Source organism: Camelus dromedarius, chromosome 14 (assembly GCF_036321535.1).
Source record: "Camelus dromedarius isolate mCamDro1 chromosome 14, mCamDro1.pat, whole genome shotgun sequence".
NCBI lineage: Eukaryota > Metazoa > Chordata > Mammalia > Artiodactyla > Camelidae > Camelus > Camelus dromedarius.
The window spans coordinates 49,347,225-49,373,117 of NC_087449.1; the positions used below are offsets into that span (position 1 = coordinate 49,347,225).

At 50.6% G+C, this 25,893-nt stretch overlaps 1 protein-coding gene across 1 annotated transcript in view; it reads left to right on the forward strand.

Annotated features, from left to right (window-relative positions):
- NKAIN1 (sodium/potassium transporting ATPase interacting 1) overlaps positions 1 to 24,743 on the forward strand; it is a 39,754-nt gene extending 15,011 nt beyond the window's left edge. Inside the window, exons 2-7 of the mRNA XM_031464567.2 lie at positions 19,457 to 19,594; positions 20,970 to 21,050; positions 22,428 to 22,625; positions 23,339 to 23,399; positions 23,982 to 24,063; positions 24,213 to 24,743. Of these exons, the coding sequence (XP_031320427.2) occupies positions 19,457 to 19,594; positions 20,970 to 21,050; positions 22,428 to 22,625; positions 23,339 to 23,399; positions 23,982 to 24,063; positions 24,213 to 24,222 (570 nt within the window). The 3' untranslated portion in view covers positions 24,223 to 24,743. The remainder of the gene's footprint in view (positions 1 to 19,456; positions 19,595 to 20,969; positions 21,051 to 22,427; positions 22,626 to 23,338; positions 23,400 to 23,981; positions 24,064 to 24,212) is intronic.
- The last annotated feature ends 1,150 nt before the right edge of the window (positions 24,744 to 25,893 follow it).

Here is a 25,893-nt window from a genome sequence, read left to right on the forward strand (position 1 = left end):
CCATGGGGTCCAATCTCTGTCTCCTTCCCTCACTGTCCCAGCAGAGGACAGGGAACCTGCATCAGGACCCTTCGTGGACTGTTCCAGGAAGTGGTCTGATGTCATTTCTGGGAAGGATTGTAGTTGGGTGTGTGATTCCAGACAAGGATACTCTGAACAAAAATAAGCTCCCCTGGGTGGGTGGAAGCAGACTGCTCTCTGCTCGCTTCTGGGCAGCTGTGGGCAGGAGTATGCAGCTAGAACTGTTCCCGGTGTCTCCGTATTTCTGGGCAGGAGTTGATGGGGAGCAGGAGCAAAGATGCTGCTAAGTTAAAATGCCACAGACATTCCTAGGAGAACGGACTCAAACCTTACTCTGACACCTAGTGACCTCAAGAGTGGGCCTCACTCTCCCCCTCTGGACAATGGAGGCACTGCTCCCCCAGCAGGATAGGAAGCCTGCTACTCATGGACTCTAGTCCTGGATCAAAGCTTTACCAGCCACATGACCTCGGACAAGTTACTTTTCTTTAGGCTACAGTTTTCCCATGTGCAAAGTGCCTCTACCTGGTGCGTGTCTGTGAGGATGAAATGAATCAAAGCATGCTGAGCATTTAAGAGATGCTTGGCGTGTCATAAGCGTTAGCTATGATTCTTTCTTGTCATTCTAGGGGTAAAATGGAATATCACCATTAAAGGGCAGCGCTCAGCGTGTGTACATAGTAGGCACTTAAGAACCATGCCTTCCCTTTCCTTCCTCCTGTAAACCAGGCCTGGAGATCAGGCAGGGGCCCGGTCCCGGGGAGGGGGCCCTCCCTCCCCCCTTGCTTCCACGCTGACAGCACACCTCTTCCTCCAACAGGTCTGCCAGCAGCCTTCTGGCCCTGGGCCAGGAAATGATTGCAGGAGGCAGTTCCACTCCAGCTCCTCAGCTCCTCTGCCCTCACTTTTAATCTTCCCAGCCAGCCCTGGGGATGGAGGATGGGAGAAGGGGTGAGGATGAGAAAGTCTCCTGGGGGCCGCAGGGATTTGGTGAAGAGCCAGGCTCTGGCTTTAGAGCCACCTGGTTTGCTCTGCCCCTTCTCCAGCTCTGAGATCTCAGGCTGCACTCTCCTCCATGAAACAGGGGCGACCACCCATCCCTCACTTGCCCGAGTTTGTGAGGGCCGAATGAGAGGGCTCACACAGAGCACTTGCCACAAAGCCTGGCACAAAGTAAGTGCACACAAAATATTAGCCATCATTATTAATGCTAGTGTTAACATTCAGAGCCACGTGTTTTGAAGGGAAAGTCTTCAGCCCAGTCACCTGGAGGGCAGTTGGAGGGTAGTCCCTCCTGTGCAGGCCCTCTCCTGCCATCCCTTCTTACACACCCACCCCAGCTCACACAGGCCCCTGATGACCCCTCCCCTGGCCCTCTCTTGAGACAGACCAGAGCAGAGCACTGGGGAGGCAGGGTCCCCCAGAACTGGCAGATTACCAAGAAAGGAAGAGGGTAATGGGGGGGACATTCACTCCACTCATTTATTCCTTTGTGCCACAGATGAATCAGAGCAGGAGACCTACACAAACAGACCTTTACCATTTGGGAGGGTAAAGGCAGTGCAGAGGGAAGGATACCAAGATACCGGCAAGGATACGGGGCTCCCTTTCACCTCTCTGAGCCTCAGTGTCTTCATCTGTCCAATGGGGTTAATAATCCCACATTACAGGGTTGTGGTGGCATAAATCACAGTCTGAGCTGTGAAGGACTGTCCAGATGTTGGCAGCTGCTGTGATTCTCCACTGGAAGAAGCAGCTGGGACCCGAGCCAAGGCAGGACGGTGATGGAAGCGGGATCCTGACGCCCACCGCTGTTGCTAGGCAGACTTCCCACCTGGCCTTTCGTCAGGACAGGAAGTCAAAAGTGGTTGCTGTTGCCATAGCAGTGAGGCTGATTTTCGTCCGTATTTCCTCCCTAGGAGCATCAGTATAGGAGGTGACACTGAATAAGTCAGGGAATTGGATTTTTTCCTCCTTCTATCAGGTCACATGCAGAGTGACTCAGCCGGGAGAAGTGACCTCCCAACTCCTTCCAGATGTTGACTGGGAGCACTTGACCCCGCGGTAGGTGCATATACCTCCCCCACCCCCGTGATGCTTGAGCCACGGGGCACTTGGAGGGCTTGGTGCCCCTTCCCCAGCCCCAAGCTGCTTTCCTGCTCAGCCTCCAACCCCACCATGTTGGCATCGGGGCATGGGATGATGGGTGTCCCAGCCCTTATCTCTGGCACCCTGATGCCTCTCATTCCCCAGCTCTTGACGCAGGGCTCTTTTCTGGTCCCTTCTACTCACTGAGCACCCTCCCAGGTAGGATATTTGTGAAACCCTCTGCCTGAACTTCTTCCTTCTCCTCACCTTGCTAAGCCCTCTTCCTTCAGATCACTCCCTCAGAGAAGTCTTCCTCAACCACTTCCATCATAGCTCTCAGTCTTGGTACCCCTCCTGTAGAGCACTTAACGCAATAGAAATTGTGAGATGTATAGGTGTCCCTCCCTCTGCCCCCAGCCCCCATATGTAACCTCCATAAGGACAAGGAGGGCAAAAATGTCTGGACCTCTTTTTCTCCTTTTTTATATTAAGATATAATTCACATACCATAAAATTCACCATTTTAACAATTCAGTGGTTTTTCATATTTTCACAGAGTTGTGCAACCTTTGCTACTACCTCCAGAACATTTGCATCACCCCAGAAAGAAACTTCCAACCCAATCCCCCCTCCCACTGGCCCCTGGCTACCACTAATCTACTGTCTCTCTGGATTTGTCTCTTCCGGACATTTCATATAATAGAATCATACACTATGTGATCCTTTGTGATTGGCTCCTTTCACTTAGCATAATGTTTTCAAGGTTCTTGCATGTTGTAGCGTGGACCAGTGCTTCATTCCTTGTTATGGCTGAATAATATTCCACTGAATGGATATATCACATTTAGTTTATCCATTAAGCAACTGATGAATATTTGGGTTTCCACTTTGCTGCTGCTGTGAATAATGCCACTGTGAAGATTCCTGTACAGGTTTTGTGTGAACTTTCTTTTAAATTCTCAGCTATATACGTGGATATGGAATTGATGGTCCATGTGTTAACTGTGTATAATTTTTGGAGAAGCCATCAGAATGTTTTTCACAGTGGCTGCACCATTTTACATTCCCACCAGCAGTGCGTGAGGGTTCCAGTTTCTCCACATCCTCTCCATACCAATACTGACTATTATCTGTACTTTTTATTATAATTGTGCTGTGGGTGTAAAGTAGTGTCTCCTTGTGGTTTTGATGTGCATTTCCCTAATGATTAATGATCTTGAGCATCTTTTCATGTGCTTATTGGCCACTTGTGTATCTTCTTGGGAAAAATGTCTATTCAGATCCTTTGCCCATTTTTGATTATTTATCATTTTATTGTTGAACGGTAAGAGTTCTATATGTTCTAGATTCTAGACCTTTATCACATCTATGATTTGCAAATACGTTCTCCTCCTAGTCTGTGGGTTGACTTTTCACTTTCTTAGTGGTATGCTTTGATGTTCAGAAGATTTTGATTTTGGAGATGTCCAATTTATCTAGTTTTCTATTTGTTACTTGTGCTTTTGGTATCATATCTAATAAATGTCACTTATTCTGTCACTCAGATTTACACTGGTGGTGTTCCTTCTAGGAGTTTTATGGTTTTAGCTCTTATATTTAGGTCTGTGATCCATTTGGAGTTAGTTTTTATATATGGTGTGAGGTAGGAGTCCAATTTCATTCTTTGCATATGGATATCTAAGCATCCCAGCACTGTTTGTTGAAAAGACTATGCTTTCTCCATTGAATAGTCTTGGCACCCTTGTTGAAAATCAACTTACTATAAATATATGGGTTTATTTTCAGATTTTCAATTCTATTCCATTGGTCTTTATGTCTAACCTTATCTCAGTACCACACTGTCTTGATTACTTTAGTGTGTTGGTAAGTTTTGAAATCAAGAAGTATAAGTTCTCCAACTTTGTTCTTTTTCAAGATTATTTTGCTATTCTTACATTTCAATATGAATTTTAGGACCAGCTTGTCCATTTCTATAAAAATAGAAGTTGGAATTTTGATAGAGATTGCATTAAATCCCTAGATCAATTTGGAAGTATTACAATTGCAACAACATTAAGTCTTCTAGTCTGTGAACAGTGGATGTCTTTCCATTTATTTAGGCCTTTAATTTCTTTCAATAATATTTTGTAGTTTTCAGTATATGAGTATTTCACCTCCTTAGCTAAATTTACCCTAAGTACTTTATTCTTTTTGATGCTATTGTGAACAAAATTATTTTCTTAATTCAAGTTTGGGTTTCTCATTGCTAGTATATAGAGATACAACTGATTTTTGTATATTGATCTTGGATCTTGCAACTTTGATGATCTAATTTAGTAGCTCCAAGTTTTTTGTGGATTCTTTAGGGCTTTCTTATATAGAAAGATCATGTCACCTGCCTCACAGATACAGAGAACAAACAAGTGGTTATCAGTGGGGAGAAGGAGGGGAGGGGCAATAGGGAGTGGGAGAGAGGGTTATTATGGGAATATATGAAATCAGGTGTGTGAAACTTATAAAAATTGTAAAGTACTACAGAATTTAAAGAATCTTTCATTCAATTAAAAAAAAAGATCATGTCATCTGCAAATAGACATAGCTTGCAAACAGAGATAGCTTTACTTCTTCCTTTCCAATTTGGATTCCTTTGATTTCTTTTTCTTGTCAGATTGCTGTGGCTGGAACCTTCAATACAATGTTGAATAGAAGTGAGGAGAGTGGAGATCCTTGTCTTGTCCCTGATCTTAGGGTGAACACTTCCAGTCTCACCTTTAAGTATGATGTTAGTTGTGGAGTTTTTCATAGATGCCTTTTACCAGGTTAAGGAAGTTCCCTTCTGTTCCCATCTTGTTGAGTGTTTGGTTTAGTAAGGGGCTGTGTCTTTTTTTGCTTTGCTCACCACTATACCTCTACTGTCTTGCATTGTGAGTGATATTCAGTAAAAATTTATTGGTTGAACAAATGATGGGAGAATGAAAAGGTCTAATAATGTTCTATAGAGCCCAGTCTTCTCAAGACCCTTCCTACGGTGATTCCAGCTTCCATGTCCCCGACCTCAGGCTCGGACCCTCCCTCCTCATTCACTCCTCTCAGCCTTTCTCTGGCCTGACCTACAAACATGGGCCCTGCTATCCACTATCCCCACCTCAGATGAGGAAACAGCCTCAGTCGTGCTAAGTGGCTTACTAGCTGTGTGGCCTCTGGGTAACTGGTGGAGGCAGGATTTGCACCCAGTCTGGCTGGCTTCTCAGATTACAGTTTCTGCACCTGCCAGGTTTAGGGGGGAGTAGGCTGAGTCACAGGATAAAGAACTGCATCTCTGCAGAGCATCCATTCTATCCTGATCTGTAGGGAAATGAGATAAGGAGAAGGCTCTATCTCAGACTCAAATATTAGATGCATATTCTTTTAAGATAAAACAGACTTCCAGGAGATTCCTCTCTTGCAGCAGACTCCTTGGAGGTCAGTTCTGCTGGTGGGAAGGAGGAGGGGCCTGGACTTTACTGCCTGCGCTGCTTCTCTTGATCCAGGTGGAACAGAAAGTGCAAGCCCTGGAGGGCTCCCCTGTGAGGGGAGAGCTTGATGGTTCCCAGATATCACTTACCCCATTGAATCCATCCCTCAACCTGGGAGGCAACAAGGGTGGGGGTTACAATTCCCATTTTACAGATGAGGAAATTGAGGCCCTGAAATTTCAACTGATTTGCCCAAAGTCTCAGCGTCATAATTTTCTGAGTCAGGTAGCATGTCGTAGACTCACACCAGAGTCCAGTAGGGAAAGGGCAGAGTCAGGAGGAGGCACTGAAAGTCGGGAGATTTTTATACAGAGACATTTTGTCTGGTGTTTGTCGGAGCGCCTCTGCTACAGGCAAGGGCTGACCGCTCTCAAAGGCCTGCTTAGCCAGGCTGGCTTGGAGGGAGTGCCAGGTCAGCTTCAAGGGAGCCTTTTGAGGGAGCCCTGGGGCCCAGCAAATAGCATACTTAACATGAGGGGGTTGCAGGGGTGCTGTGAAGGTAGGCAGGCCGCCCTGCTTGAGGTGATAGCCAAAGGACTGCAGGAAGGCCCCTCTCTGTTTTGTCTTATTGGCAAGGAAGAAAGGCCTCCAGAGAGAATGAAAGAACCTTTCACTGAAGGAAGCCGGGAACCAGAAAACTTCAGTGGAGGCAGAGCTGGGTGAGAACACAATCTACAAAAGTGGGGGTGATGGTGGCTGGAAGGATTGGACTCAGAGAATACCAAAGAAAGCACCTATTGGGTGCACCTTCGGTGTCAGACACCCCACTTCCCATCCTTTCATGTCAACTCTGAAGTTTATTCTCTGAGGTTTATTCTCTTCCTGTTTATAGACTAGGAGACCAAGGCTTAGGAGGTTTAGACTTGCTGGGCATCTGGTAAATGATGGGTCTGAACAGAACACATCTCTGCGTCTTTGGTACAGAGTGCATCCTTTGAGAGGGCACCGGTTTCAGCAGCGAGGGGTTCAGGCCAAGAGGTGATGCTGTGCATGGACCAGAGGGGCTGATGGGGAAACATGGGGTGGTGGGCAGGGTCTGGAGTCACGGCTCTGTATTCGAATCCGGCTCTGTGACCTGGGGTCTGTTACTTTACTCCCTGGGGCGCAGTTTCCACATGTACAAAATGATGCTTCTCAAGAGTGATTGAGGAATAAACTAAAGGGACACAAAGCCACATGCATAGGGCAGCTCAGGGCAAGTAAGTCCCCAGAGGGAAAGCCTTGCTCGCTTCTCTGGGATCTCACTGCACTGACACATGAAGTCACTCGTCTGTACACCCAGCGCAGGCCTGGCGCCATCAGTGTCCATGTGTGCTTGGAGGGTGAGTGAGAAGAACACAGTGAAGCAAGCAGCCAGGCAGGACCAGGCAGCTGCTGGACTGGGTAGGCCGTGTGGGGAAAAGTGCTACCTGGCCTCCAAGGGGCCTGCACACACGGATGACTGTGGTCTCATCTCCTTCAGAATCAGGGTCCTCTGAGCCTGTGGGAGACCCAGGCCCAGAGTCTACACTGTGGAGAACAATCATCGCAGTTAACGTGGCTGCGGGACAGGAAGTTTTCTGAATGTTTTACATATATGCCCTCATTTAGGCCCCACAACAACCCCATGAGATAGGTACTGTTATTATCCTCATTTTACAGGTGGAGATGTTAAAGCACAGAGAGGTTAAATGTCTCACTGAAGGTCACACAGCTAAGAAGTGTTAAAGGTCAGATTCAAACCCAGACAGTCTAGCTCCAAGGCGACACTTTTAACCACTACACTGGATAGCTTCTCTGGGAACAAGCAGCAAGAATCTGGTCTTGGTATGAAGCCAAGGACTTATTAATTATCCTAATAATGACAGATGTGGGTAGACTGCTTCACAGTTTAAAAAGCACATTATAGTATATAAATTGCTTTCATGGTTGCAATCCTATTTGATCCTCCAATTTTTCTGTGAAGAAGATAAAACATCCTCTTTTTGCCAGTGAGAAATTAAGAACCCAAGAGGGAAAGTGATGTCCAAGCTGATAATTTACTGAGCACTTACTGCATGCAAAGTCCTTTCCTCACATTACTTCATTGACTTCTCACACAGCCCCAAGAAGTGGGTATTAGTAGTAGTAGTATTCCCATTTTACAGATGAGGAAACCGAGGCTTCAGAAAGTTACTTTCCCAGATCCCACGGCGTATAAGTAACAGCTGAGACTCTGTCCCAGGTCTCCCTGACTCTGAAGCCTGGGCTGATAATTCCTGGGCTCTGTTCTCAGTCCCATGCTGAGCAGATATTAACTCTCAATTGCTTTTGTCAACCTTCTGGTCTTTGCCACCCCACCTCCAGCCTCATAGCCACTCCTGAAATTCTCAACACCTCCTTAATTAATTCTCCCTGCCTAAGTGGCTGCTCCATTAAGGTACTTTCTTCCACGAGTTTTTGACTTAATTATATGGTATCATTCATTGTACCTAATGGGGGGATCTGATTAATCACCTTTATATTTATCCAAAAGTCCATTTGTCTGTGGCCGGCATCTCCTGGGAGAGCCTGCTTTTTGCTGGGTTTTCTCTGCCTGGATGGTCTTCCCCTCCACCCCATCTGAAGTGCTCCTTTCTGGAGGGCACCCTCCTCCCAGGCCTTCACTGCCCACTCTGGAGCCTGCTGGGGGACGGCACTAGGGATGTGCCAGCAGGTTGGACACTGGAACACAGGCAGAGGTGAACTGGGCGTCACTAAGAAGGTTGGAGTCCTGGGAGGGTGGGACCCCAAGCTTGGAGAGGGATTCTGGGTCCTGCCCTCAGCCATCCAAGGAAGCCTCGGCATCTCCATCCAATCACCCACCTTCAGCCTCCTCCTCCAGCCAGACAGCCCCGTGTTCTAACCTGCCCAGGCTCCTAGAGGCCAGCAGGATAAAGCTGTGGGTCTGAGGCCCAGCTGCAGGTCTCCCCAGCCACTCCTTGCTTCACCCATCCAGAGTCATCTTCAGGCCCCCAAGTGATCCATACCCTTCAGCAGCTGGGGTGACCAACTTGTCCCAGTTTGCCTGGGATTTTGGGGTTTAGCCTTTCAAGTGCTGCACCTCGAGAAACTCCACTATCCCAGGCCAGTCTGGACAGTTGGTCACCCTGCCTACACCTCAGATTTTGTCCATGTGCTTTGGTCCCCTATTAATTTCTTCTTTACTTTGTTTTCTTATAAAAGTGTTACTCATCAATATAAACATGTGCAGAAATATCTCTAGTTGACTTTCAAAGACCCCCTCCAATGCCATTCTCCAGAGTTAACAGTTTGATGATTCTTTCTTTTTCTTTCTTCTGCACAAAAACAGGGTCATACTTCTCAAGTGGCCCTGCAGCCTGCCTCTTCACACAACGCAGCTTGGCCCTCTTTCAAAGCCCCGTTGTAATGGCTGCATTGGTTTCATCATCTGGAGATGCCATAATTTACTGTGTGTCCTTCTGAGGGACATCTAGAGTGTGTCCAGTGTTTCATTATTATAGCCAGTTCAAGGCCAAACGTAAATATCCCCTCCTCTGACCCTCCAGGTGGTCTCAGGTTTCTCTCTCATTACTGTCATTATTTTAGTAGTAATAGTTAACATTTATGGGGCCCTTACTGTGCCAGGCACTCAACCTACATTATCTCATTTAATATTACAACTACAGGAAGTGCCAGAGATTTGTTATCCCCCTTTTACAGATGGGGAGACTGAGGGTCACATGGAAGAGAAACCCAAGCAGTCCAGCTCCAGAACGTGCCGTAAACTGCCTCACATGGTTTTCCAAAGGGTGCCCTGGAGTGGGCCGGGCAGTGCTGGAAGTCAGCACCAGGTCAGAGGCACTACTGATGAAAAACCAAAGCTGGTAGCCTGCAGCTTCTAATCACTTCCTGTCAGAACCCACAAGTTAGGGTTGGGGCAGGGCCTGGTGGGAGGAGCCTCCTGGGGGAGGGCAGGCTCTGTGGGCTCCTGCAGCCTTTTCTGAGCTTGTAAAAAGGGCCTGCCCCACAGGCAGAAATCAAAGAGCTCTAGGAGTGGAGATAAGGGGTTGGAAGGATGGGTGAGGCCTGGGCTTGGGAATGAATCTGTAAAACCCCTCAGTCCTCTCAACACTGCTGTGAAGTAGGTGCCTTGTGCCCATTCTTCAGAGGTGGAGACTGAGTCACAGAGAGTCACTGGCCTGAAGGCCCTTCTCTGCACTGCCCACACTACCTCCCACTCTGGTGCCTGTGGGTTTGGACCAGATGGTTGATGAGGAGTTAGTTAGGCGCCCCATGAGATGCAGAGACCCTTTGATTTTAGACTGACCTTGGTATCACCCTGGGCTGCTAGGCCTACGGTTTATGCAAATTAATGTAGATGTATGCTAATTAGGCCACCACCAGGCCCCTTGTTCTAATGGAGCTGCCAGTTCAGAGGTGTGGTGGGATAGATCTGCCCAGAGGGGGCCTAAAGGAGTCCCTCAGCTGGGGACGGGTCAGCAGTCACTGGGCTGCTGGGGTGGGGTTGCCATGGAGACAGAGACCAAGCCCCAGCCGCTGCCTCCTGACAGGTCCAGGGCTGGCCAGACCTGCCCACTGAGATGGTCCTGGGCCTCTCTCACAGCTCCAAGCCTGGTCTCTGAGGGCTAATTATGCAGAAGGTAGTGACCAGCTGCTCCCTGGCTCCCCCAGGCCCAGATGGGGAAGAGGTCTGGACCACAGCGGGAGGATGTAAGGACAGACAGATGGCAGCCTGGGGCCTGAGGAGCAAGGGGAGCTGTCCTGAGGAGGAGCGTGCAGGGCCGCAGGGGTGTGAGTAGCCCAGTCCCAGAGAACCGTGTGGTGGGGAAGAGCGAGGCCCCGCCCACAGCAGCCTGGTTGCAGTCTCAGCTCCCCTGTGTGCCCGTGGGCAAGCCCCTTCACTTCCCTGAGCCTCAGTTTCCTCATCTCTCAGTAGGGGAGGATTAAGAGAAGTGAGCTGAGTATGAGGGGTAATATACAGTAGGTACCGAATAAATGACTTGGCAGTGCTAAGACCCACTGGGAAAAAAAAAAAAAGACCCACTTGGAGAGGTTAAAGTTTTGTTTTGCTTTTTTTCCCATGGAAAAGAGCTTCCTCTCTTCTCCCCTGTCCCCCTTCCCTTGCTCTCTGGCCTGGGGCAGGTGTTCCGGTGTCTGCCCTGAGAAGGGAGCGGGCAGGACTGTCATCCCATGAGGGCAGAAACTGGGCCCTCTGTATTCACCACTCAGTTCTCAGCCCTAAGCACACAAAAGACACTCAAGAACTGTTTGTAGAGTGAATGACAAATCAGATGTGCGGTACTCAGAACAGTACCTGGCACTAATCCGAGATTAATCAACGTTAGCTGCTCCACCACTGCCGCCGGGAGGCTGGACTGGGTGGCTCACGGGAGGCCCTTGGATGCAGAGCAGCTTCTGCCTCAACCTCCTCTCTGCCACTTCGTAGGCCCTCAGCTGTCTCTGGAGAGATATCTGGTGGGTGGGAAGAACAGTGGGTCATAGAGACAAGGACTCAGATCTTCACTCTGCCACATCCTGTCTGAGTGACTTCAGGGGACTCCAGGGACTGCCCTGAGCCTCCTCTGTAAAAGGGAACCTTCGAATCAAGGTGGCCATACGAGGGCTGTGGGGAGGGGGCTGGCAGAACCACCTTCTGGGGAAGAAAGACTGTTAGGCTCTCGGCAGAGTCACAGGACCCTCAGGCCAGTCCCCCTGCCGGCAGGCGGGCTGCAGCAGCACCAGGCCTAGTTAGCCATTTGGAGCTTCAGAGGCCCCCATTGTGCAGGTGAGAACACCGAGGCCCAGAGGAGGCGTCTTGCCCAGGATCCCAAAGCACAGTCACATCAGAGGAGGAGGAGACCTCAGCTCCTCTGAGCCACACTGATGCCCTTTCACATAGCGATGAGTCCACCGCATCTTAAAGCATTTTCTCTTAACTTTTTAAGGGTCATAGCTTTGTTGTAAAACATTTCCAAAGTGTGTGTATTTAAAAGTAAAAGTCTCCCCAAGCCCACTCCCTAGAGAGAACTTCTCATAACCGTTTGCTGTGTGTATTTCCCTGGCTCCTGATGGTGCATCTGCAGTCACATACATTTCTTGTCTTTTTTTTTTAAACATAAATGGAATCATATTGTTCTGCAGCTGTTTGTGCTTTTTTTTTTTTTTTCACATAACAGTGATAGCCTTGGCCATTTTCCAGCAGGATCCAGGCTGGGACAGAGAGAGGCAGAAGTGCTGCGGGAGCCCTGGAAAAGACAGGGAGTGAGAGAGAGAGAGAGAGAGAGAGAGAGAGAGAGTGTGTGTGTGTGTGTGTGTGTGTGTGTGTGTGTGTGTGTGTGTGTGTGTGTGTGTGTGTGTTGGGAGTAAGGAGTCCCCACAGGTCACTACACACAGTGAGTGGGGAATCAGGCAGAGTTCCCCACCATCCGCTCCCAGAGGACTGTGGTAGCTGTTGATTGGCTTAAACTCTCTGTGGCTGAAGCCACACCCTGATACACCCCGCACAGGGCCTGGCACCTGATGGGTGCTCAAGAAATACTTGCTTGATGAATTGTGCCCTTTTAGGCCCATCTTCCCTGACTCTGCCAAAGACTAGCTGGTCTCTGTACTTCTTTTAATCTCTTGCTGGGTGTTTATTTCAGCTCCTGCTCAAATGGCAGGGACCCCAGATGGACCCTGGAGTCGGGGAAAGAGCTCCAGGAGAGAGAGAAGACCCTCCCCATAGACAGTCACTGCCCATCTCTGCTGTCAGTTTGCTCACCTCTCTAATGAGAGGGTTGGACCAACAGATCTCCAGGGGTCCTTCTAGCTCTGCCGTCTGTGGCTTCAGTCCCACTACCTCATTTCACGGATGAGGGGCTGAGTCGAGTTTAATTTTGTCAGCTGCCTCAGAAATCCACTGGGAAAAGGGGGGCTTGAGTTTGGGGAGGCAGCAAAGGCTGTTTCCACATACTGAGCACCAACTGGGTAGCAGGCACCGGGATGAGAGCTTCACAGGCACTGTCTGAATCCTCGGGACATTTTCCCAATGACAAAACTGGCTGGCTTGGAAAGAGGGAGTAACTGGCCCAAGGTTGCACAGTGAGTCAGGGACTGAGCTGGGAATGGAACTTAGGTCTGCCTGGCCCCAGCTGACGAGCTCTTCCCGCCTCAGCCCTCTGTGAACTAAAGCCGGTATCAGGCTGGACCAAACCACTCTCCAGAAACTTCAGGGGCCCCTTCCGCATCATTCCCCAGACAGCCTGACTTCTGTATCTAAGTCCCATAGCAACATGACTGGAATTCTGGCCAGGAAACTAGCTGACTTGCAGAACTGGCTGGCAACAGCTTGTGCACAAGAGGCTTCTGATGAGTTCTGTGGCCCCCAAGCCCAGCCCTCTACTTGCCCTCTCCCCCAGCTTCCTGGGACCCGGGTGGGCCCATCTGCATTATTCTTTCTCACCGCCCCCCAACCCCCAACCTGGTGTTGGGCCCCTGGGGTTGGCGTCTAGACAGACAAGAGCATCCTACTGAGAACAGAGGCAGCCCTGACTCGGGGCTGAAGGTTCCCATGGCAACTGCATCCCCCTCAGCTGGCAGCTACCCGATAAATAAATAATCAGAGGTGGGGGTGGGGAGCTAAGGGCAGGGGGAGGGGCAGCAGGGGAGCCTTGTAGAGGTTCCACTCTGAAAAGAGGGGTGGGTTAGGCTTGAGGCAGGCTGCAGGCTGGTATTGCAATCAGCCAGTTGAGAGAAAGTAGGAAGAAAGTGGCCAGATGTGAGAGATTCAGAAGATTAGAGAGACGGGATGTGATGACAGGCTGGGCACGGAGGTGAGGGGGCAGGAGGGAAACCAGAGTCTAAAGCTTAGTTTTCTGGCTCATGCAGCTGGGCATATCTTGGGGCCCAAATCACTGGAAGCAGACCAGGTTTGGGAGTATTAAGATGAACCAACCAGTGGGTACTTGGTTATAAAGGGGTTGGAGGCCGAAGGAACTGAAGCTTGGGAAGACATGCATTTGGGACATGTGGAGCGTGAAGAGGAGCTGCGATATGGCTTAGACTTAGGGGCCTGACTGTGCAGGAGGATGGGCTGCACCGGCATCAGGGGAGCGGCCAGGGAGGTGGAGAATGAGTGTGTGCCAGGTACAGCTCTCGCTGCTGGAAATGCAGCAGTGAGCATCCCTGCTGTCCTGGAATTTGCCTTCTAATGCAGGAGTAACAGTAAATAAGAGGGAATAGGATGTTAGCCAATGATAAGTGCCATGGAAAAAATAAAGCAAGTGGGGAGGCAGGGAGTTCAGCAACGGAATATAATTTTAAGTCGTGCTGACTCTCCTCATGACTGATGAGGGTGGTACTGTGAATCATACCCATTTTGTTGGTGAGAAAACTGAGTCACAGGGAGGTTAAGTGACTTGCCAAGAGTTGTAGAAAAACCAGTGGCACTAGGATTCTAATCTAGCTCTGCTTCTAACCCCTGGACCGAATTGTTATAGCACGTGGGCAGAGGAGTGAGTGACAAGGAGGGCATTGAGACCTTTAAACAGTTTGGGATATGAGAGCTTGGGATAGATAAGGCGTTAGCTGGAGGGGGCTACGGGAGCTTTTTTTTTTTTTTTTAAATAGGAGAGACTTGAGCATGTTAAGGAGCCAGGGACAAGGATCCCAGGCAGGGGGAGAGGTTGAGTTTACAAGAAAGAAGAGATGGTGGATGGTGTGGACTCCTGAGGTGGGGTTCAAAGTGCAGGAGGCAGTAGCCTTGGGTGGGAGGAGGGACAGCACCTCAAGTATAGTGGGTGGGGGTGGGGGAGACCAGGTCTTCACCCGGAGTGAGGGTGAAGGGGACCAGGAGGGTTGAGGACAGTGAGAAGATCTGAAATATCTTCAGGGAAAGTGAGTTCCTCAGAGAAGCCTAGTCGGGTTGTGGGACAGCATCGGGAGCCTCTTGGAGTCAGTGATTCTGGATCTCCAGTGGAGCCGGTCTGCGCCATGGAGTGACTTCCTCCAGCTGTGCTTGGCTGCTTTGTGAGCACTGAGAAAACGATTCATTAGGTTCATCCAGGTGTGGCCTTTTCCTGAGAGCCGTGATGAAAAGGCAGAGGAGTGTAAGAGTTTGGGTTAGAGGCAAAGCTGATGTCGAAGTGAGGGTCACATGATCCCCGCAGGTCAAGGTGGGATGTGAAGTGGGGAATGGGAGAGAGTAGAGGGGTGGGGGCTGGGGACTTGGTGCACTGGACTGGGCTTGTCATCATAAAGGGTGTTGAGAAGCAGTCTGGGGTAGTCCAAGAGGGGCTGGCGAATTGGTGACTTTGGAGGCAGGGTAGTTACAGGTGATGATGCAATCCAAGAGGTGGCAGTGGACGAGGTGGATTGGAGGCAAAGGTCAGGGGATAGGACTTAAGAGACTGAGAGGTTGGGGTGCTAAGCGAGTGGCCCCCAGATGTCAAAGTTGACCAGGATGGTGCAGGGATCAAACTCGTTTTCAAAGAAGGGACAAGACCTCGAGGCGAGTGGATGCTGAGGCCAGCAGTGAAGGAGGGTGGTACAGATACGGGGTCGTACAGTTCTGCAGGCAGTTTGGGGACCCCAGCAGATACCAACCCCACCTTTGGGCCTGAGGAACATGGGATAAGAGAAAGGAAACAGAGTCACTGAGAAGCCTGCAGAGAAGGTAGCCTCCTGGGGTACAGTATGTAAAGGGTGGGGGGACCCCTTAGGGAAGGCACTGAGCCCATAGAGACACCTGTTGGTGTGGCAGTGCTCGTGACAAGGGGCTGACGGCGTGGGGGGAGGGCTGGGTCAGAAGAAGCAGCACAGAGGGTTATGGAGGTCAAGGGCAGAAAGGACTAATGGGCAGAAACTTACTCTGTGGGCGTTGACAGATCCAGGCCAGGCTGTGAGGCTGGGGAGGACTTGACCTCATCTGTCCCTTTGGGACTACAGTCAGGGGACTGGTCTCACTTGTCTGGGACCCTGTGTGACTGGGGAGTTGGCTGGCCCAGAGGCTGTAGAGATTACCCCAGGCTCTCTGGGCTGCGTTGAGAACAATGACTCGACCAGCTTTGTACTTCAGAAAAAGCACTCGGCAGGGGTGGTGGTAGCCAGCCTCCCTTTGCCAGGAGAATCAGGCAGGAGGCTGCATCAGTTGCCCATAGAAGCTTCTGCACTGGCCTACTTAGGAGAGACATCCAAGAAGCCAGCTTGACCTGGCTTGCAGGCTGACCAGGTAAAAATATCCCCGAAGTCACTTTTCCCCCGTCAATGCATGTGCACTTGCACTTTTTGCAAAGAGGTAGATTGCTGTGGTCTCCACGCAACTCCTCCCATCAAAGTGAAAAGACACACCAAGGCCAAGGCCAGTTATGGTTTACAATCACTGCAGTCCTCAGATAATTGTTTCTAAGCCATTGCAACCAGATGGGGAAGATACTCCTATTTTTTGGTTCTTATTTGTTAATTAGCTGCATATCACTGCTGCACAAGCAGGAGTTCTGGAATATTTGACTTTGGTTTTCGAATGAAAAATAATAATTTTAGAATTGGGATTATTTATAAGACACTGAATCTTGGTTAAAATATTTATTTATTTATTTAAATCAATCTCTGTACTCACCATTGGAGGGAGAGGCAGCATCATTCAGGCCTGGGTGATAGCGCTGACCTCAATGGTTTGTAAGAGTCCGATTTTCCATCCATCTCCCCTACTAGGCTCTGAGTTCCCCAAGGGCAGGTATTCACTTTGGCATCCCAGCGCCAACACGGGGCCTGACACAGACTAAATGTTCTGTGAATAAATAAATGATGGACCCTGGATGGATGAGGGCATGTCAGACGGACGTCAGATGGATGAATAAATGGATGTGGATGGGGTTTTGATGAATGAGTGGGTGAGTGTTGGATGCGAGGGTGGAGGGAGGCTGGAGGGATGGCTGAGTGACAGGCACAGCCAGTGTTCCATATTCAGTGGAAAGAGAGATCCCTTTGGGGCAGTCTGGAGGTCTTCCTAGGAAAGGAGAAAATTGTGCTATATTTTGAAGACCAAGGAGGACTTGGATATAGGAAAAGGAAAATGAAGGTGGGACTTCAGCTGTTATATCAGCCACTTAGGGGCAGAAACTGACCGGGAAGGGAGGACTGAGCCAGATCCTAGCAGCCTTCAAAACCACCTAAGCATTGACTGTTAGGTCTTCTACTAATTAGCCACCATATAGTAAGTCTAATTGTTATTTTATGTGATGTCTCCATACCCTTACAACAACTTCTCAGGGAAGGGATAATCTTCTCTATGTATAGTTAAAAAAAATAAGCTCAGAGAGGGAAAGTAATTTGCCCTAGGTCACACAGCAGGCCTGCAGTTTGGACTTGAGTTTTAGTGACTCCAGTGCTGCTCACTCTATTAGTGAGGTTCCTGAGAACACAGGGGTTTTGAACAAAGGCCAGGGTTGGGGTGGGGTAATATCATGTTAGGTGGTCGTATCCAGGCTGGGTGTCACCCCAGCTACACTATGAGCCTGGGTAACTCTTTCACAACCTCCTTGCCGGGACCATGTGCCAGCTGAGCATCAAGCTGGACCCCAAACCATCAGGGCTCCCTGAGGCCTAGCAGAGTCAGTGTAGAAAGGAGAACAGAAATGTGGCAGGAGCTTTTAAGGGGAGCAGCTTGGGGAGTTTCTTTCCCAGGGTCAGCAGGCCACTGGAATAAAAATCAGAAGCGCCCTTAGAAGTCATTTAGTCTGGCAGCCTCTGTGTGTGGAAGAGGAGCCCAGGACCCAGCAGGGAAGTTAGATGCCCAGGTATGCCACGAATCAGTGTCAGAGTCTCGGCCAGAACCCACACGTCTTAACTCCCCCACCAGTGCCAACTGGGAAAGGTGGTGTGTTAGTTCCAGGATGGGACAGAGAAAGGCAGAATGACTGCCCGGCTCTGCCATCAACCTGCTGTGTGACCTTGGGCAAGTCACTTCCCCTCTGAGCCTTGTGGTCTCTTTATTCTGAGGTAATGATCTCAGTAGGGCCTTTCTGCCAAGAAGTACCCAGTGAAAGCTGAACTTGGAAAGCTCTTTACAATCTGTAGAGCCCTGGGAGGGGGAGTCACCAGCAAGAGATAGGCAGGTGCCAGGTGAGTGCCAGGGATGGGCCTGCAGCTTCCTGGGTCTCTGCCCAAGCTTTGCCATCTGTAGCATCAGCTCTACCTCCCCCTGCCTCCCTGCTGGGAAAGAGGCTTCTGGGGTCTTGTTACTTTATCAGAATCTTTTTTCTCCCCCCACAGCCAGATTCTCTTCTATCCCCTTCTATTTTAGTCCGGACTTTTGGTTGCAGGTGACAGAAATCAGTGGTAAAAGGAGGGAGAATTCATTTTAGGCATGGCTAGATCCTCAGACTTAAATGATGTCTCCCAGACACTCCCTTTGCTTGTTCCTTCTTCCCCCCTCTGTGTCCCTCAGCTTTTGCTTCCTCTTCAAGCAGGCTGTCCCCACATGGTGGCAAAGACAGCCACCAACAGCTCTCAGCTGGCACTACACCCAGCAAGGTATCCTGGCAGAAAGAGAGCATCTCTGTCCTGATGCTCCCGCAACTATCCAGGTGACTCTCAGGAGCAGGGCGCAGGGTGAGTGTCCATCCCGGTACAGATATATCACTGTGTGCTCATTATTTGGTTAGAGCTGGATCACGAGCCCACCAGGGAAGTTAGAAGTGGGCTCAGCCCCGCCCAAGTCACAAGGACTGAGGGCCTGGGAGGCAGTTTCCAAAACAAAGAGATAAGTTCTGTCAACAGAAAAGGGGATATGGGACAGTCAATGACAGTTGGTATCCTTGGCATCTTTGTTCCTAAGTGTATCAGCTGAAAAGTTGAACCAGCAACTACTGGAAAAGGAATATTAATTAAATCCTGAATCAGTTAGCTTTTTCTGTGTAACAAATCCCTTGAAAACGTAGTGGTTTAAAACAACCATTTTATTTAGCTCATGATTCTGTGGATGAGCTGGGAGGTCATTTGGTCTGGTGACGTGTCTTTGGTCAGCTGGTGGGTTGGCTGGCATCTGAATGATCTAAGATGGCCACACTCATGTGTCTTGATGGTTGACTGGCTGTCAGCTGGGGCACCTTGGTTCTTTTCACTGTGGCCTCTCTTCCTCCAGCAGGTCAGCTTGAACTCTTTTACAAGGTGTTGTCTGTGTCACAAGTGTAGCAAGTGGGCAAGCTCCAATGCCCCAGTGTTTTTCAAGCTTTCATCGTTTTTGCTTAAGTCCCTTTGAGCAAAGCGAGTCACATCACCAAGCAGAGAGTCAGTGTTGGAAGGCACTGCCAAAGAGTGTGGAAGCAGGAAGAAAAAGAATTTAAGGTCACATGTGCAACCTACTACAGCTCCCTTGGGGGAAGGGAGTGAAAAAGATCGCTTTCTCTGCAGCCCATGGATGCCATGAGCCAGGGCAACCTCCAGATAGGGGCTCTTGGAAGAGACAACTTGGGCCCACAGGCTTCCCTGGGTCCTCCAGGGCCGTGGTTCAGTCCTTGGCCAGGGCTGGAGGGAGGCAGGTTGGATCCTGACTCTCCTGGCTAAGAGGCTCCCCCATCCCTGGGGAAGGTGCAGGTGCCAGTGGGGAAGGCTTCTTGGCAGGGAAGAAGGTGTTCTGAACCCTAGCTTCCATCTCCCTTCAGCCCACCCCACATGCTGGTCAAGGCTCCACCACTTTGTGCTCACAGCCTTGTCCTCACCTCCCAGCATCCCTTTAGTACCGAGGGGCTGGGCTGCCTCTGAGACTTGTGTACAATCAGGTCATGGTGCCGCATCACCATGGGAACTGGGGTCCCCTGCTCCACAACGTCAGGGAGGAGTCCCCTTCCTCCTCTTTTAGGGGGTGACTGGCCTCAGCCTGTTCTTTTCCACAGGTGGCTGCACTGGAGCGGCAGATCTTTGACTTCCTGGGCTACCAGTGGGCTCCTATCCTAGCCAACTTCCTGCACATCATGGCAGTTATCCTGGGCATCTTTGGCACCGTGCAGTACCGCTCCCGGTACCTCATTCTGGTATGGCTCACCTGGCCCCTCCCCAAGCCAACCCCCTCCTCTCATCCCCATCTGTGCCCCGCTCCTTCTCCAGCCAGAGCTGCCCTCTACCCCAGGCACCCAGACCTCTGCCTCTATCTTGGCTCCAGCCTGGCTGGTGGTGTGGATGTCCAAATCTTGCTCAGTGGAGACAAGATTAGTATCGTTCCTAAAGAATTTTCTAGGGAAAAATCCAAATATTAATAAGCTACATCATTTAGCGAGTGTCTACCAGGTGTCAGGCACGTGCTAAGAGTTTCACATGCTTTCCTTGTCTTTACGACAGCCCTGAGAGGTCTGTCTCACCATCTCCATTCTCCAGATGAGGAAATGGGGCTCAGAAAGGTTACAAGGCTTCCTAAAGATACACAGCTAATAAGTGGCAGGATTAGAGCATCATGTCCAGAGCAGAGGCTCCTGCCGCATCACTATGCTGCCCCAGTAAGCCCGTGCAAGGGATGGACTTTGCCTTGTTTGGTTTCTGAAGTTGCTTCAGGAAGGCTTGGCTTTTGTCCCTTGATATTCATCAAGAATGTAGTCTAGAGTGGCTGGTGTGGCTTTGAGGCCAGTGCCTCCTGGCCCTAATCCCAGGAGAGGATTCCGTCCCTCTTTCCAGGCTCTGGTCCTTGATGGTCAAACTCCTGTTTTCAGCTGGCCTCACCCTTGTCCCCTGCTATTCTTCAGTGACCCATTCACACACCTCTCTTTTTTGGTTGATTTACTATGTAAATGCTTGACACCCATGATAACAATGACAAGTGATTTCGTGCCACCCCTCGAGCCCACTCACACTCATTCTAGTGTTTCTCCCCACCTCCCACAGGCTCAGCTCCAGAAGCCAGGTGAATAGGGCCCCTCCAGAACTCTCCTTCACCTGATATAGGAGGCTTCTCTCCAGTTATCAGAAAAGCCCCAGGCACCACTGTAGGTAGCACTGTCTGCCAGGCAGCTGCCACAGGAATTGCAGGCATAAGATTTAGGTGGAAACATCCAGCTCCTCTCTAGTTCTTTGCCATGGGCAGGATGCCTGGGGTCTGTTCTCTACAGAGTGGATAGGATTAGCTACCAGAGGACTTGGGTTTCTGTGCCAGCCCTACATCTTCCTAGCTGTGTGATCTTGGAAAATGTAAACCCCCTCTCTGGGCCTTAACTTAGTTATCTTTAAAGAGAAAGACAGTGCCTTCCCTGCAGGGCTGTTGTAAGGACTGGATGGATGTAAACATGATTTGTAAATTATGAAGTGCTCTCTGAGTGAGACATTGTCCTAATTTCCTCTGCAAAGGTCTCCTTAGTCCATAGATGCACCCCATCCCCACTCCCCCAGGCCCCACCCTGATCCCATCTCTGCTTTCCCCAGTATGCAGCCTGGCTGGTGCTCTGGGTTGGCTGGAATGCATTTATCATCTGCTTCTACTTGGAGGTTGGACAGCTGTCCCAGGTAAGCCTTAGGCCTGGCAGTGCCAGAGGGCAGAGCCCAACCTTTCCTGTCCCCTGCCCTGAGGGCTCCTTGTGTGGTGTGGGTCCTAGGTATCATCTCTTAAGGAGACCAACAAGTTCAAATACTCTGTGCTCCCACCCCCGCCCCATCCCTACATTTCTTTCTGGCCTCCCCCGCACTTCTCAAAAACAATTACTGGAGCACATGAGGCTGAAGGACAGTCTGTGTGAAGATGCGCTGGGGTGCAAGCTGGTCACAGTCTCAGCAGAAACCAGCAGTATGTGGCAGCCACAAAAGCTACTCTTAGGCCCCACGCATGTTTGGTACAAAGGAGATAAAAATGTGACAAGCTCTGTACTGCTTAGACCACAAAGATTTGGGTCTAGTTCTGATCTACAGTTTTCAGAAGAGAAAGAGACTAGGTAGAGCTTGTTCTGGGAAAATTGAGCAGACCACGTCACATGGAGAACTATTGAAGAAAGTGGGAGTATTTAGCTTGGAGAAAAGCAAGCCCAGAGGGCATGACTTCTATTTTTAGATATAAAGGAAGCAAAATAGATGAATGAGAGCACTGGCTTTATAATTCTGCAAGATTTAATCCCACCTGGAACATTTCCTAGCTGTGTGACCCTGGGCAAGTGGCTTACCCTCTCGGAGCTTCAGTTTCCTCATCTAGTAAGTGCAGGTAATAGGAATCCCAATTTCATGTGGTTGCTGAGGGGATGAAAGGAGATTACACATTTCAGTGCTTGGTGCTTGGCACCTGGCCAGCATGCAGTGAATATTTGTTAATGGACAATACATAGATGAGCAAGAACTCTTATTTTTTTCTAATGGAGGTACTGGGGATTGAACCCAGGACCTCGTGCATGCCAAGCACAAGCTCTACCACTGAGCTATACCCCAGCCCCCAGAACTTCTGATACAGACCAATCCCTTCACCATTTCAAATAGAGAGACCAAGGACTAAGAGAGGAGAGGTTTGCCCAGGGTCACGCTCAGAGAGCAATGGAGAGGCTGAATGGGCTGTGAAGGGGTCTGTATTGACAATTTCACCAATGGCTGGGAAATTGGACCCAGTGACTGTTAAAACGTCCCTTCCAGCCCTGAAATTCTGGGGCACCTGTGGGTCTGCAACAGCCTCTTCCATCGCCGATGGAGAAGTGCGGCCTGCATGGTCATCGAGCGCCACCTACTGGCCAAATGTTGACTTGCAGATACAGAGTTCATACCCTTCACAAATCAAGCTGGGAATGGAAGCTGTTACATCAACCCAGGTGTGAAGTAGGCCTTATATACAGTCTCCTGGAGCCTGGGGAGGATCCACTCCCTCTTCCTCCCAACCCAGCTCAGCATCCTAGGCCCCTCTGCCCCCAGGACCGGGACTTCATCATGACCTTCAACACGTCCCTGCACCGCTCCTGGTGGATGGAGAATGGGCCAGGCTGCCTGGTGACACCTGTCCTGAACTCCCACCTGGCCCTGGAGGACCACCACGTCATCTCGGTCACCGGCTGCCTGCTTGACTATCCCTACATCGAAGCACTCAGCAGTGCCCTGCAGATCTTCCTAGCTGTGAGTTCTCCTGGCTCCCTACCTGACACACTCCCAGAGATGGTGTCCACTTCAGCCCCTTTGTTAGGCCCTAGTTAAGAGGGGATGAACCTCCTGTGCTTCTGTCTGGCTCTGTTTCTGTATTTTGTACCACCTCCCTTCACCCCTGCTATACCCCTATTCAGGGAGTGAGCAGATTTAATAAATAGGATGAGGCATCAGACAGTGAGTCAGTCCTGGGTTTAAATCTCTAATATACCTGTTTTGTGACCTTGGACAAGTCACTTGCTTTCTCCAAGCTTGTTTTCTTATTCACAAGAAGGAATGACAATATCAACCGCATAGAGTTGTGAGAATAAAATGAGAATGGCTTCAAGATAGTAAGAGTTCTCATTTCCAGAAGGGCCAGCCCTGCCCTAGGCACTTTACCCACACAAAGTCACATAATCATCTTTCCTCTTAACAAGCCAGTAAGATATTGCCCAGATCCAACTGGGGAAACTGGGGCCCAAAGAGGCAAAATCATTCCTTGTCCAAAGTCACACTCCCAGAACGGAGAGTGGAAACAAATACATTGATTTTAAGATGCAGGCATTTAACTTGAAGTTGTTATGGGTTTGCCTTCCTCTTAGTGCAACCCACCCCTCTAGTCGGAGTGGGCAGGGACAGGCAGGGGGTGAAGAAAGAGCTTCCCTCTCCACCCTCCCTCCCTGACGCGCGGTGTCCTCCCCCAGCTGTTCGGCTTCGTGTTCGCCTGCTACGTGAGCAAAGTGTTCCTGGAGGAGGAGGACAGCTGTGAGTGTGGAGCCCCTGGGGAGGTGGGAAAGCCTGGCCATGAGCCACCCCACGCCTTCAGCACCCTGGACAGGGGCCCGAGCCCCGGGGAGCCCTGGGTCAGCTAAGGAGTCCCTCTTGGGTCTGGGAAGAAGAGGCGGCAGGATGGATGGGGATCTGCATAGCCAGCCCATTCTGGGCTGAGGCCCGGACATCCAGATGCCCAGTCCAAGGCTTTTGCACCGCCCCACTACCCGCCCCTCTTAGGCCCCGCCCCACTCCTCTCAAGCACCGCCCATTCCTAGTTCGTCCTGCCCCCTACCCCCTGGAGATCTTGCCACTGGAGTTCCGCCTCCCCAGAGCCTTCTCCCTTAAAGGGCCACCCAGCCCCTGCATCCACCCCCACCCTCCTCACTCTCCCAGGTCTCAGCTCTCTATCCTCTTGGACCCTGACCCCATCCCTCAGAATGCCGCAGCAAAGCCCCACCCCTAAGGGCCAGTACAGGGGTCTGGTCCTCAGATTCCTTCTTTTCAGAACGTAGCCTTCCATAGCTTGCCCTGAACACGCCCATCCCTAATCATGCGCCATCTCCCCTTCCGCAGTTGATTTCATCGGCGGTTTTGACTCCTACGGATACCAGGCGCCCCAGAAGACGTCGCATTTACAACTGCAGCCTCTGTACACGTGGGTCATGGCGCGGAGCAGAGTGGGGTGGAGGGACCCGGCCCTTAGCATAGGAGAAAGAAGGAGAGGGAGGAGCTGGGAGGGCAGCCGGATCTCTCCGCCCCTATACTTATGGGTCCGCTTCCCTAACCTTCCTTTATTTCCTGCAGGTCGGGGTAGCTTCTGCCCCGCGCCCACCCCCGCGGCTAGACCGACAGCCGCTGCCAAGAGCTCCAGCCAAGATGGCAGGCGCGCCCCCTGGCGGCTCGCTGACTGGACTGCAGCCTGCGCCGCTTGATCTGGGTCTGAAGTGGACTTGGACTTGGCCCTTAGCAGCCCGGACTTAAGGGGTGGGGCGGGGCAGGGCTGGAGAGGGGGATCGCGGGGTTTGTTTGTTTTGTTTTGTTTTTTTTCAGTCTCAGCCTTGGCGTGTTGCTGGAGCCTCCCTCCCTTCTCCAGCCTCTCCTTTCACCCTTCACCCAGAACCTGTCCCCTGTCCAGAGAGAAAGGGCAGGACAGACAGAGTCGCCCCATCTCACCACACTCATTCATCAGCCCTGGGGAAAGTTACCCTGAACTAGAAGCAGCATTCTTGGGTTCTTGTCTCAGCTCCATTGCTCTCTGTGTGACATCTGGCAAGGCCCTTGCCCTCTCTGGGCCTCAGTTTCCCACCTCAAATAATTAAAATAATCCTGTAGTAAGTGGAGATCTTTCTAGTCTTTCATTTGACTCTCAGTTCCCCAGACTATACTGGAATTTTTTGTCAATTCCCATTTTGCATATATGGAAACTGAGGCCCAGAGATGTAAAGCTATTTACTTGAGGCCACATAGCCAAGACTTGAACACAGTATACAATCTGTAGTTTCAGACTCTAAAACCCAGTGTCTGGTCTCTGAATTCCATTTCCAATCCCCCTTCCAGCTTGAACACTCTCGAACCCATGTGTTATACACCACAGTCACCTACCACCACCACTATTTGCCAACAACTCTCTTAAAGCAATACACCTGTTCTCTTGTGGGGAACAGGATGAATGGATCCCAGAGCCCTGAATTCAGCCTGACCCACAGAGAAGCCTTTTTAGACTCGGCCTGTATCCACCCTTAACTTTCAAGCTCTCTCCAGATAAGGAGGGGGGAACACAACTCAATCACCCCACCCCCTTCTGGATCCCTGAGACTGCTGCACCCATGATCCCCCACCCCTCAGCAACTCCACCAGCCCCTGATGGCTCTAGCCACCTCACCAGTTGCAAGACCTATGGGAAAGGACTCATCCTCACTGCCCAATCACCAGCGTTCAGGATCATGTTGGTGTCCAGGAGCAACCTCTAACAAGCTCAGTTGCTCTGAAGAGGCAGAATGGGGGTGTGGGCCATGGTGGAGGGTCAGGTGGGCCAGCACACTTCCTTAAGAACAAGTAGAGATGACAGCTCATACCTCCCTCCACAGACACCCCTGGGGACCCTGCACAGGCTGGTGAATCTGAAGGCAGAAGGATCAGGCCTCAGCTTCTGGCCTGTGAAATAAGAGTGGCCCTGGCTTAGGAAGGAGGGTGGGAGGCATGCAGGAACCAGAGAGGGGTCAGCCAGTTTGCACACTTGAGCCCGCCTGTGGTGACCATTTCTTATTCTCCACCCTCTGATCTTGGATCTAGTGTTCCCTCCTCTCTAAGGCCAAGATATCCTGAGCTAGGGCCCCACCCCACCATCCCATCTGCAGGTCTGTGCCAAAGAGCCATCCCCAGGTGTTCCTCTGGTGACTCTAGGGACTGAGGTCCCAGATGGTCAGCCTGGTTAGCTGATGGGTACAGCTCAAGAGGGGACAGTTCCCTTCAGGCCAGTCTGCTG